The sequence below is a fragment of the Lonchura striata genome, chromosome 1 (genome assembly GCF_046129695.1).
Source record: "Lonchura striata isolate bLonStr1 chromosome 1, bLonStr1.mat, whole genome shotgun sequence".
In the NCBI taxonomy this organism is placed as follows: Eukaryota; Metazoa; Chordata; class Aves; order Passeriformes; family Estrildidae; genus Lonchura; species Lonchura striata.
Window position 1 is genome coordinate 149,594,758 of NC_134603.1, and position 12,491 is coordinate 149,607,248.

A 12,491-nucleotide genomic window follows, 5' to 3' on the forward strand; every position below is an offset into this window, starting at 1 on the left:
ATGTTCAAATACTACATTTAAGATACACAATATGAAAAGAGCCACTGATTGGAGCTCACATGCTTGTTAAGTATATGGACAATATAATTGTAGTTGTACAGGAAAGGGAAGTTCAGCACAGAGTGTGAGATGTGGAGTGATGAGAACAGTGCAGGAGGTGTGGGATGAATGGGGCTGGAACACACAGAGCTCAGATTATTTCTACTTGGACTGCTGCATAGGGGGGTGACAATTCATCAACGGCAGAACCCCAATTTTCCTGTACTTCACTGCTTTACACCTACTATAGTATAACATATATGCTATGCTGTCCTAAAAAATAAAACCCTCACAGTAAATTCAGCATTTACTCACACCACAGGGAAAACTTAACCAAAAGCAGTCAGTGGAAGTGGATTTAGAAATAAACCCTGGAGCAGTTCATTCTAGTCACAGAATCAAAGAATGGCCTGGGTTAGAAGAGATCTAAAGATCATCCAGTTTCAATCCCCTGCCATGGGCAGGGACACCTTCCACTATCCCATTTGACAGATGCTAATTAAAAAAAGTATTCTTTCTTCTCCCTAAACCAGTGGATAAAAATGCAAACTGAAATAGTAAAACATTCCAATTTGCAACTTTGTGCAAGTAAATTTAATTGCAATTCCATTAAAATAAATGCAGATATATTTACAAATGAGCCACAAGTTGTGATAGGAAGCTGAGACAAAGCTTGCAGTCTTTACACTGAAAGTGTATTTATGTCAGCCTTGAGACTGGTTCTTTTCTTTTTTCTTTAAACTAAATAGAATAGAATGACACAAAGCTATTGATTAGAAATATATTATTTTTCCACATGCCCATTGAGAATAAAGAAAATCCTAAAACATGAGCTCAATTGCATCAGTTTCATGGAACTTTCAGCATGAACTGCAATGCAGCTAATATTTCCATTACCACCATTCCCATGGAGAACACAGCCTGGAAAAGAGCTCCTGCACTCTGGCAGGTGTGTTTGTGAAGGTGTTTATTGTCTGCAACAGCTTTCCCCTCTGCTTGAGTGGGTGGCAGCACTTGCAGTTGGGGAATGTGTTAATTCAGCACTACCCTTAACACTCTCTCTTTTCATTACAAGTATTAAAATTGTTCCCAATGGGTACAGCAGACGAGGGAAACTAAACAGAGGAAGGACTTGATCCAGTTCCCCATTAAATTCAAAAGAAAAGCTAATAACTTCCATGATAATAAGAGCTGGACTAGAACTCAAATGAGCAGCACACCACAAATCATTTATTCACAACAAAGCTTGTTCTGACTGCTGCAATTTCCGGTGAGAACTGGAATCTACATTCCCCAAAAGTAGCTCCACTCCAGCAAATGCAACATGAATTAATTCAAGTATTATTTGGTTTTCCCTGACTGGCAAATGTAAGGCAGCAGAGGATAAAAAGAGAACATGGCTTGTGTGCAAGCCCCAGCCCAACTGCTGCTGGAGCACTGTTTGCCTGGATTTTAGCATTGCTTCACCTCTCTGCCAGGAAAAAAACAAAACAAAACAAAACAAAACAAAACAAAACAAAACAAAACAAAACAAAACAAAACAAAAACAAAACCAAACAGATTTGATGAGAGAATATAAACCTCCAGTTTTGTTTATGGCAAAATAATCACTGATGGTGCTCCAGCCACTTCTTCCAACCATGTGTTACATCACTTACTAAATTTTGGATGCTCTTGGAGAAAAAGGCTGTAGTTTTTCATGCCTATCTATGAGCTCACTGGGCAGCCCTAGATAAAAAGTCAGAGCAGTGGTGTTTGCATATTCTAGGAGGAAAACTGGAATAGGAATTTGAAGGTTGAAAAGAGGATTTTGAGGGCATGATTCAGGGCAAACAGCTCTCACTGCTGGAGCTAGGAGTTGGTCAAGATGATCTCCAGTGCAGAGGTCCCTTCCAACCCCAACCCCTTCATCTGGTAATTTCAGGAGCAGCATAAAAAACTGGAGGAATTAAGAAAGACATTAAAAAAAAATATCCAGAGAGCAAGGAAGCAAAGCAAAGATACTACAAAGTGCTCAAAACTCACCAGTTATCCATTTAGCCTCTGGGTCATGAATCTTAAAATCATCACTGAAGAGATCTTCCACTGTTATCTTCTTCTTCTGAGACAAGCTGTTATCTTCGACTGTAAAACATTCAAAAATAAACTACCATTAATTTAGCTTTGAAATGTGCCTGAAAGCACAGAAACTGTGAATAGTGACATGTCATAGCTCATTTGGAAACTGTCCACATTAAGCTTTGTGTCACACACAAATCCCTTCCCACTGTCAGTGCTGTTAAAGGAGCACCTAATGGTCCACTAACAACCCTCCTTGCTGTATATGCCTGGTCTTAACAGTTACAAAAAAACCAAGAAATGGCCTGAAACACACTTTTTCAGACATAATATGATAAAAAAATAATCTATGTCATGCAATAGGTGTCATAGTGATATATAATGCTTACTTTTTGACAGCTAAACCCTAAAATATTTCTGAAATTATGAACTACATTTTGAAAAGTATTTAAAATGGCCCATTTTTTACAGCTTGCATTTTTATTTCCTTAAAAATTTTACCATAAAACTATAGTTGGAAAATCATACAGATTACTCCAGGAATTCACCAAAGATTTTTCATGGGAATCAGACATTTGCTTGCAGAAATATTTCTGAAAACTCTATGAGACATAACCCTTAATCCTTAGGTATTGCATAGCTGGCCCATAATAATTTTAATTTTTAGTGAAAAGATATACAGTTTCATTTGTAAGCATGGCAATAACAAAGCTGAAAGTCTTAGAGAAAAACTAACAAATTTGAAAACCCAACAATTCTGATTAATATGTTCCCTCTTTCCTTTTCTCCCATCAACTGTAATATTTTTTGTTTTGACAAGCAGTCACCCTCTATGAATAATTTGTTGTCAACATTCAATTTTTGGCTGAAATAATGTTTTCATAGAAACTTTTCAGTCAGCTTTAAATATATTTGCTCATTTAAAGAAAAGAGGAGGCCACATTCTGAGTATTTCCACAGCAGGAATGTGTTTCAGCATCTTTCCTCATGACAGTACCCTCATGCCTGAGGTTTATTGGCAACCTTTAATATTGTTTAGTTCTAAACTTACACTGAACACTTATTATTAGGAAAGTGGAATAAGACCCTGAAGGCACTTATTTGTGGGAAAAAAAGTTTGTGCTGTACTAAATTGAAGCCCCTGAGCTACCTGAGATGACAGAAATATACATGTGAACAGTGTTTTGTTCCACTAAAAGGTGTTTCAGAACAAACTTTCACTTTTACTAAATTAAATTATATTCTTCACTGCTCATATTTTTACCCAGTCTGGTTGAGACCTCAATCATGCTGTTCACTGTGCCTTGCAAATTCCAGAACCCGTTCATACAAGTCCTCAGCCAAATCCCTCTGTGTGACAGTGCTATGCCAAGTTATTCTGCATAACTTTATCTATTAAAATGGAAAATATAGGTGACAAGGACCCCAGGAAATAGTTCCAATTAATTTCACTGTGGTGCAAGTCCCCAGAACTGGATACCCAGGGAGGTCAGGTGGGGCAGGAGCCCAGGCACAGCTCTGGGTTTGTGCCTGTCCCAGGAGATGCTTCCCAAATGCCCTCTGGAGGAGCACAGGCAGCCCCTTCCCCCCATGAGGGCAGAAGGACAGGCACAATCAAACCTCTGTGCTGCAGATTTGGGAAGAAACAGGGTGGGAAGCCCTTCCTACTCCTCCTTTTTGTGCAGGATGGGGACAGCCAAAGTTTGGGAGCTGCACCATCTCTGTTCCTCCACAGCACTCAGCTCCTTCTGAGGGACAGGAGGAACAGAGAGAGGCAACACCTGGACTTTGCACATTTTGGAGCCTCTCTGAGGGATAATATTAATAAATGACAAATAAACTAAATAATAAATCCATCAATGAATTTTAGTCATAGAAAAAATAAAAAGAGGTTTACTGGCCTCTCCTCTAACAGACAGGTAGGTCAGAGGGCTTATTAAGAGCATCTGCTCCATTCCTCTGGCCCTGATGGAGACATTTATGGAGGAAGAAATGCAATTGTGGGATCTCAGGCAACCCACTGTCCTGAGCAGCAGATTCTAAGTGTGTCTCAGGGTGTCTCAGGCAGCTGGTGGACAGAAAAGGTGTGTGCCAGGGTGTGCTGTCCACACCCAGCTGCAGAGACCTGGAGGTCTCTTTGGGCTTGTGGAAGGACAGGACTAAGCATGTGCCACTGTTTTTGTTTTACATTCAAATCCCCCAGCCCAGCAGACCCAGATGGCAGCACAGCAGCCAGGCAAGGGGCATAGGGACTTGGGATCTGAGTGCCAAGTGACAAACCAATATCCAAATTGCACAGCTACGTGCTGAGAGAACCAAGTAGAAGCTGTGTCCATATTGGTTTGGATTCAATGTTAGAGGCATGGCAGGAACCCTGTGTGTCATTATTGGACATGAAATGAGTGCACAGAAACTTGGTAAGTTTAAAAGAGAAAAAGACCAAATTTTATTTCTGACCTCACAATATATAGAATTCCAAAAGTGACAGTGGATTGGAGGATGTAATTGCCACCTCTCCAACCACACTGGTCAAACCAATAGTCCATCAATTCTCTCCTCCCACAAAGAAGAATGCAAAACAATCATTATTTACATGAACAGTTTGTGAGAACTCCAGTCAAAATATATAAACATCAGAAGGCACCGAAAACATTTTAAAGAACTTTAAAACTTTCAAAAGAACTATAAAAGAAAATGTAACACTTTTAAAAATCAGGGCAACACCAGTGTTTGGGTTCATCTGCATGCTCTTTATCCTTGCACCCAAACAAGCCTGGGCTGGACTGACATCCCATGGCTCTCCAGAACAAAGATCCTCCACCAATCCAAAAAAATCCAGCAAAAAGGAGCAAGGAGCTGACCTCACTGCCTGTTTTGCTTCTTCTCTTTCAAGCTTTTTCTCAACTCCAGCCATGCTCAGAGGCTGTTTGACAGGTCAGAAGGCTGCAGCCACCTTTGGGTGCCCACCTGTCTTTCCATCACACCTGGTGTTCAGCCAGATGCTCTCCTCACACCTCCTGGCCTGTTGTGCATTGCATGACAGTGAAAGTGCCTCCATCTCCCTGTGGCCAGCACACCAGGAGCTCCAGCCCCACCTCAGCATACCTGCTTGGTCCCTGGGCAGACCCAACCTCTCTTTTCCCCCAGATGACCTCTCTGTACCCAAAAAAGGAGCGGCCAGAAAAGGCAAACCTTACTCCCTTCTGTAAAATCCCACCTGTTTGTTGTAATGGTGTAAAATACACATTTATATATAACTATAGTTAATAAACTGCTCTCCTGCACAGCTGGTCAAAGGACAGTGCCTTACTCTGAGTATCACAAGAGCTACAAAGCTTTCTAGGCAATGCCTGTGACTGTCAGACAGCATGCTGTGGGTTAATGCTATGCAGTGACTAGCTCAGTAACACTTCTGAGAAATAGTTCTTATGGATTTTTCAAAAATTTTAATATGGATTAGGGTGTACTTTCTTTTTTTTCAACTAAAAGGTCAGATTTGAAAGGAGCAAATATGATGTATATCTCCAGAAAGCTTTAAATATCAAGGACAGATGTATGAGAAATCAGCCTCTTCCTATGCACAATGTCTAATGGAATTTGGACCTTATTTTACTCAAAATTTCTGTAGGGCTGGGTCCTCTTCTCGGCTTTGCTCTGTGTGTGTGAGTGTGCATGGGCAGATTTCTGGAAAGTTCTGTATGTCTTTATATAAATACACAAGCAATGGAATGGGACCTGCAGAGGTGCCACATGCTGTGACAAATGAGGAGCTGCCAGGTAGGAAAGCCTCAGGACAGCACTGTCATCATTTGTACAAATAGTTTCACATTTTTCAAAGGTGGGTGAAGTGGCAGGACTCACACACCATGAAATTGGAGAAGCTCAGCATAGGCAATGGTGTAGGTGTGGTGTCCTATAGTGTAATTAAATGTAAACTTCCACCAATTACTGCTTCTTTTGAGAATGCTGTTCTAGAACATCAATGGATACACAAATCATACAAATGTTGAGATGTTTTCAGGATTTTATAAAATAAGACATAAGCATTAGCTAGTAATAGAGCACTGCCACTGTAATTAAAGCAAAGTCCACTGCTCCCAATTTTTGGGCTAATCTTGGAGCACGGTGAGTGACCTGCCCCTGAGAAATCCAGACCAGTAGGGATTTCAGCCCTTCTGAATCCAGAGTTAAAACATTTACAGGTTTGGGCTGATTTGAAAAATAATCTGGAAGAGACATAAAAATTCTAATTTCCCCCAATTATTAAATACTTTAGTCATATGTGTCCTACTAAGCAAATCTTGCTAAGCACTTTCTGTTCTTGATTTTAGAGGAGACTACCTTGAGAGATTACCCAAGGTCTCCCAGTATTTGACCAAGTTATTCCAGGTAAACTCTTTTCTTTGTCTGAGCATGGACTATATGCCTGCATGCTGCACTCTACCCCTTATATGTCCAAAGTTACACTGGAATTAGGCACTGAATTATATTCAGCACTGGTTAAAGCATCTCTGTATTTCATGCCTTGGTACTGCACTGCAAACTGGCCTTCAAACCAGCACCAAAATACTGAGAGAAAAATGGTTTCTCAGACAGGAAGAGATAGACTGAGATAAACAGGGAAAGGGGGAAACAGGGAAAAGTAGGTAGGTAGTAGTTACAGAGGGAAAATGCAAAAGGTTATTTGTTCTGGTGTGACAGCATCAGGCTTGACTTCAACAATATCATTGGAAGGAGGAATTAAAAACATTTGAATATCCTCTGATACTTTGCCCAAGCCATGCCAGCCTGCATCACCCCCTTTGAGGCTTTTGCAGTGAAGAGGGGCTTTTGTTTGGTTGTTTTGCTTATTTATTGATGTCACTCATACTTGGCAGCTCCCCTGAACATCCACAAAACTTCTCCACCTCCTTCCTTCACTGCGTTCCTGACCCTTCCTCACCTCTTGTTCACATATCCATCACTTAATTTTCAGTTTGACTACCAAAAGATAAACATTTCTTCTTCCAGAGAACTATTTTATGGCAGAGAAATGCAGACTCTGCCTCTCCTTTTGGACAGGCTCCTCCACCTTCCCCACTCCTACCTCGTTGGGACATGCTATGCCCAGCTGGGATTAGCAATGTGATAATTTTACATTTGTCAAACCAGTCTCAGAGTCCCACTTAGCCCAAGAAATGAGCCTCCCCTTCCCTTCTGCCATTGCCCAACCTCATAACAGGTTCCAGGGCCAGTGACTTAGGAGAAGATTGAACTCAGCTGCTGCCAAGCCACAGCAGCAACCTCAGCTCTGTAATTTACCCTTGGTATAGTCTCACCATGAAGAACTTTGGATCCATAATAAAAACAGGAGCAGTACTGAGCTCACAGTTTTTGCATGTGCATGTAAACACAATTCTGAAACATCAACAGGAAAAAAAAAACACAAAAACAAAACAAAAACCAAGCCCAGCTTACCAGCAGATAAGATAATAAGAAATCTCAAAAAACATGAGTAGAAATTTCAGCATAGAAAATGACTTTGCATATTCCTGTTTTAAGCACAGAGATCCTCTCAATATTATTACCTGGAGATGTTGCTGGGTACATAATAAAAACTGTGTGATTTATAAGTGTGCATGTGTGTGCACACACACCCCAAAGGGAGAATGTCTCTGTGCATACATATAAAATACATATATAAAAAATACACTTCTGAATTTTATTTATAACTGAATATGAGTATTTCAAGAAGGAGAAGAAGGAGGCCCCTGGAAACTACAGGCCTGTTAATGACATTTCAGTGCCTGGAAAAGTTATGGAGATTATTCTGGGAGGTATTGAAAAAAAGCTAAAAGAGAATTCAGTCTTTGGTCACAGCCAGCAAAGCCTCATGAGGGCAGAGCCCCAGAGTCCCCTTAGGGTGATTATCAAACCTGATTTCATATCATGACAGGATAACCCACATTGTTGATCAAGAGAAGCCAGTGGGTTTAAGGAATTTGGATTTTGATGGAAGTGACATCCCTGGTCCCATCCAGGCAGTTGTTTAACTTCAAGAGAACTTGTTGAGGCTACAGGTGTGGATTTTATAACTAAGGCTTTCCTGTACATCTTTGAAAATCTGTGCTTCTGTAAATCTGCAGGCAACATTTGCATCCCTAACAAGTTGTGCCTGATGTGAGTGTAGTCCACACACCATTTCCTAAAACATCTCAGAGATGAGCAGCACTGTCCAAAGATGTTGAATCTGAACACCGGCAAAATTAATGTAATAAATAGTCTTTAATGAAATGTAACCTTAATTAGTTTAATTACATAATTATGCTGGTATGACCACATGGAACTTAAATTTGCATTGAAAACTTCAGGATAACATGAAACAAACTGAATATGGCATGACAATAAATAACTGAAAAAATAATGTACTGATTGCTTCACTCATTTTCAGATTAGCTCAATGCACTCCTGTATTTCTTGGTTTGTCTCCAGTTCTTTGCACAGCAGGACTGTGGGGTAAGAATTTTGTCAGGGAAGATGGCCTAGACCTGCTGGACTGCAGGGAAATTTTTGCCCCACAGCTTCTGTCTCATTTTTCCACTTCACTACTCTGTGCTCTTCCACGTCCTGAGGTTTTATTTCTCTCTTGCCTCCATTCTGCTCCTCAGCTCTGTGCTCTCTCTCCTGTTGCTCCCTAGAGTCTACCACTCACATGTATTCATCCAAGAAGGAGTCCCTGTTCTTCTCCACTATATCCCTAAGCAAGGGACTTTTGCCTCCCCCTGTGTTTTGTAGCTCCTCACCCTTTCTAACACTGAATTCTTTTTCCTATGTCTCATCTCTCATTTTGTTTGTCTTTTCATATTCAGTTCACAATCTTGTCAGTGCTGCAAAAGCACTTTATTTCTACTCCCTAAGTAGGCATGGAAATTTTCAGAGCTGTATAAATGCATAATAATCAATAATCATAATGACACCACATTAAAATTCAAGCCTGCAGCCTCAGAGAAGTAATTTACAGAGGTTACATGCACAGAACTTTGCTGAAACTTGGTAAGGGGATTAACTAAAAGAATTCTTTATTGGGAAGTTACTAATTATTTGCTGTGGATAAGTACAATCTGGTATATCATTATCTGAAATTGCTCTGTAAACACTGTGGTCTGAGCTAAAAATCAATCCAACTGAACGGGATGGGATTTAGGTGCCAAGGCATCTAATGACATTTTCAGTGGTCCAGGATATGACACACAACTGTCAACTTCTGCTGCATGTGGACATGAATTTCAGGAGTTCCTGTGCCCTCACTGACTGCCCCATGTGTGTTCCTCTCCTGCCCTGGCACATCTAAAATGACATTCCCCATCCATGTTAGGGCAATCAAATTGCAGGCTTGTGCCCTCAGGTCAGCAGCCTTGATTTCTGAACTGAAATGTAAAACTCTAAAACAATCTCCCTGAGAATAGCCTTGAACTCAGCATCACACTGAGATAAAGAGAGGAAGGAGGATTCCTTTGATGTCGACTTTGTAGGTTAGTTTGTAATCCCTTTTCTCTTGGAAGGGTAAAATTATAAAAGAAAACCAGACTGGAAGTGAGTTAAAGGTTATAAATACCTGGTGTCAGGAGTATGACAGAGGTGACAATCAGCGAGCAGATAACGAGAATAACAAGTAAGGCAATTGCAATTCCTTTCCAGTTTCTTTGAGGAGGATTACTGCCCACCAGCTCCTAGAAACACCAAAAGAAGATGAACATTTAGAAAAGGGCACTTAGACAAGGAAACAAGCACAGAATCCAGACAGCAATGCATGTCTGCAGATCTACACCTTGTGACCACGGTGGGTGACACCCTCGAGCCAAATACAGTTCAGGCTGTTACAATTAACGGTGGCATTAATTGAATTCATCCCAAATAATTATACAGCAAATAAATATAATGCACCCACAGGTGGCTCAGCAGTGGAGCCCACACTCCTCATTACCTCCTGGCACACGAGGAGCAGCCCCCATCCCAGCACTCATCCAAACTCACTCATCAACGCCCATTTCCTACCAACCCTCATTAAGTCTGGGAATGAAGAGCTTTACAGTAACCTTCAAGAGACTTTCATAATAAGATGTCAGAGAAGCATACAGGAAGATAAATAATTCACAGGGGCATGCATAGAGATAAAAATCAATAAGGATATCCCCCTGGTGAACTTTCTTGCCTTCCCAGAAAACATGACATCTCCTCAGGGCATCCTGCGTGCACTCCTGGGTTGGGAGGTCTGAGGAATTGAAGACAGGCTTCTTGTCTAGCATATACATTAAATTTAATCACATCCTTAAAACTTCAGAACAAAAGCTCCATCACCTCTCACTGATTAGCTCTGACTGCACTGTGGTTGCACCATATGTTCTGCCTCCAATGTATACAGCAGCCCTGTTCTCAGGACTGAGGTTTTATGAAGTGCTGTGCTTGCATTCGCAAGATCTTAAAAATTTATTGCACTTTCATGTCTTTTGCTGGATTCCTCTTAGCATTTTGCACTATATGTGGTTTCATGCATGCATTGAAGCACCCACAGGAACTGTATGAAATATTAGTGCACTCTGCTTTTCTGGGAGGCTGAATTAACTCAAGGGATCTAGTCACAGAGTCAGGACAACTCTGGATGCTCCTCCTTGTGAAACTCATATATTTAGGTTTTTTTGCCTCATTTCTTTTATTATGAGGGATGGTGTGTCTAAAACAGAGCTGCTGGTACTTCTTTAAAAGACTAATTTCTTTCCATTTTAAATTTTTTATGAAAACAAAAAGCTTTCAAGTAGACTAAGTTCTTCTGTTATTCAGGGTTTGCTTTACTTCTACTTCTTACACACAGCAACAAGACTGGAAGAGAGAAGTCAGGCAAACCTCACAGTTTTGTTTTCAGAAGATGCTGGGAAATATTTTTCAACCTTTCCCTAGAATTCATTTTACAGAAAAAGATAATGTCTAGACTCACTTTCTATATGTTTGGGGATCTAGCCACTACAAAAGCTATAAATTTGCAATGGAAAGACAAGTTTGAGGCATTAAACACCTGACGCACTCCATCATCTACTCTAATTCAGGAAAAGACACGAGGCTTCTCTATGGCCAAGAGGGGCAGAGGTGATCACAATCTCCCTCTTTGTCTTCCCCTTGTTTGCACTTGGCTTTCTATTTGAAATGAAAAATAATTAGAAGGAACAAATTTATAGTTTACTATCATTACTGGAGAAAAATTTGAAAAGTAGGTCAGGAGCTTTGAGAAATTTTGGCAACAAGTAAGAAGAATAAATATTTCCATTCCTACAGATTCTTTACCCTAAATATGAAGACAAATGTTAATTGATTTAGTTTTGTAATGCCATTTTTAGGAACCTGTTATAGTCTCCAATTTTCAGGTGATGCAAAAAGGCACAAAAGACAGTCTGTGGCTTTCCAAGAAAAGGAAATTTATAAATAACCCATGGAAATAATGCAGGGCTTCTTAGTAGATGGCAGAAATATTCTTTCTTTCACATCAGGGTACAGGGGGGGTCTAGATAGAAATGGGAGAACTGTGGAGAAGCAGGTGAAAAACCCAGCCAAGCCCTCAGAGTGTCTTGGGGCAGAATAAAACACTGACAGTGTTACAGAACTGATGGCAACAGTCACAGTCTTGAAAATAGTCTAACATTGTCACCACAAATGATCAGAAGTTTTAAAATTGAACAAGAAATTAGCTCATGGACTTTAATAAAAGCTACAGACGCAGATGTAGTTCAAGAGTTTTATAACACCTTGCATTAACTGTGATTTTCCCATCCATGAGTCCCACTGTGATAGAAACACACACATTCTTGAGCGTTCAGGACAGCTGTACTTGCACTGAATCCATTATCAAGTCAATCCCATTAATTCTCCAGGCATTCATCAATATTTGAGCAAAATATCAACCAAAAAAAAAAAAAAAAGACTGCGAATTTCTACTGTATTAAGAGGAAAAAAACTATTCATAAGCAAAATACTGGGGTTTAATACACTGTGAAGAAGTGGAAAAGAACATTTTCACTTTCTTTTCAAAATTCCATTAGGAAATTTCCCCTGGTAAAAAGCAAGGAGAGATAAATGACTTTTCAAAGAAAGACAAACAGCTTTATTCAGCACAGGTTTGGAAAGCTGCTCTTTTGTTCTCAGCCATTTGAAGTCTCTTTTGATAGAATCACTTACAGCAAAACTGCAGACACATCATACCATATTCATGATAGCATGGCCACCTCAGATTATTCCTGTCTGTATTTCTGTTAATTCCAGAGGGATGCTGCTGTGTCACTGTGACCATCTTTTACCTCCAGGGGATTACAACTCCACCAGCCTGTGATACTCCCTGCTCTTCCCAGCAAACCCTCACCCTTCACTGG

The 12,491-nt window shown here is 40.3% G+C and overlaps 1 protein-coding gene across 5 annotated transcripts in view; it reads right to left on the minus strand.

Moving 5' to 3' along the window:
- DPP6 (dipeptidyl peptidase like 6) overlaps positions 1 to 12,491 on the minus strand; it is a 546,530-nt gene that overhangs the window by 155,712 nt on the left and 378,327 nt on the right. For all 5 annotated transcript variants that reach the window (XM_031503790.2, XM_031503789.2, XM_021543891.3 and 2 more), the window contains exons 2-3: positions 9,692 to 9,806; positions 2,065 to 2,163 (exon numbers count right to left, since the gene is read on the minus strand). In XM_031503790.2, coding sequence (XP_031359650.1) covers positions 2,065 to 2,163; positions 9,692 to 9,806 — 214 coding nt within the window. The remainder of the gene's footprint in view (positions 1 to 2,064; positions 2,164 to 9,691; positions 9,807 to 12,491) is intronic.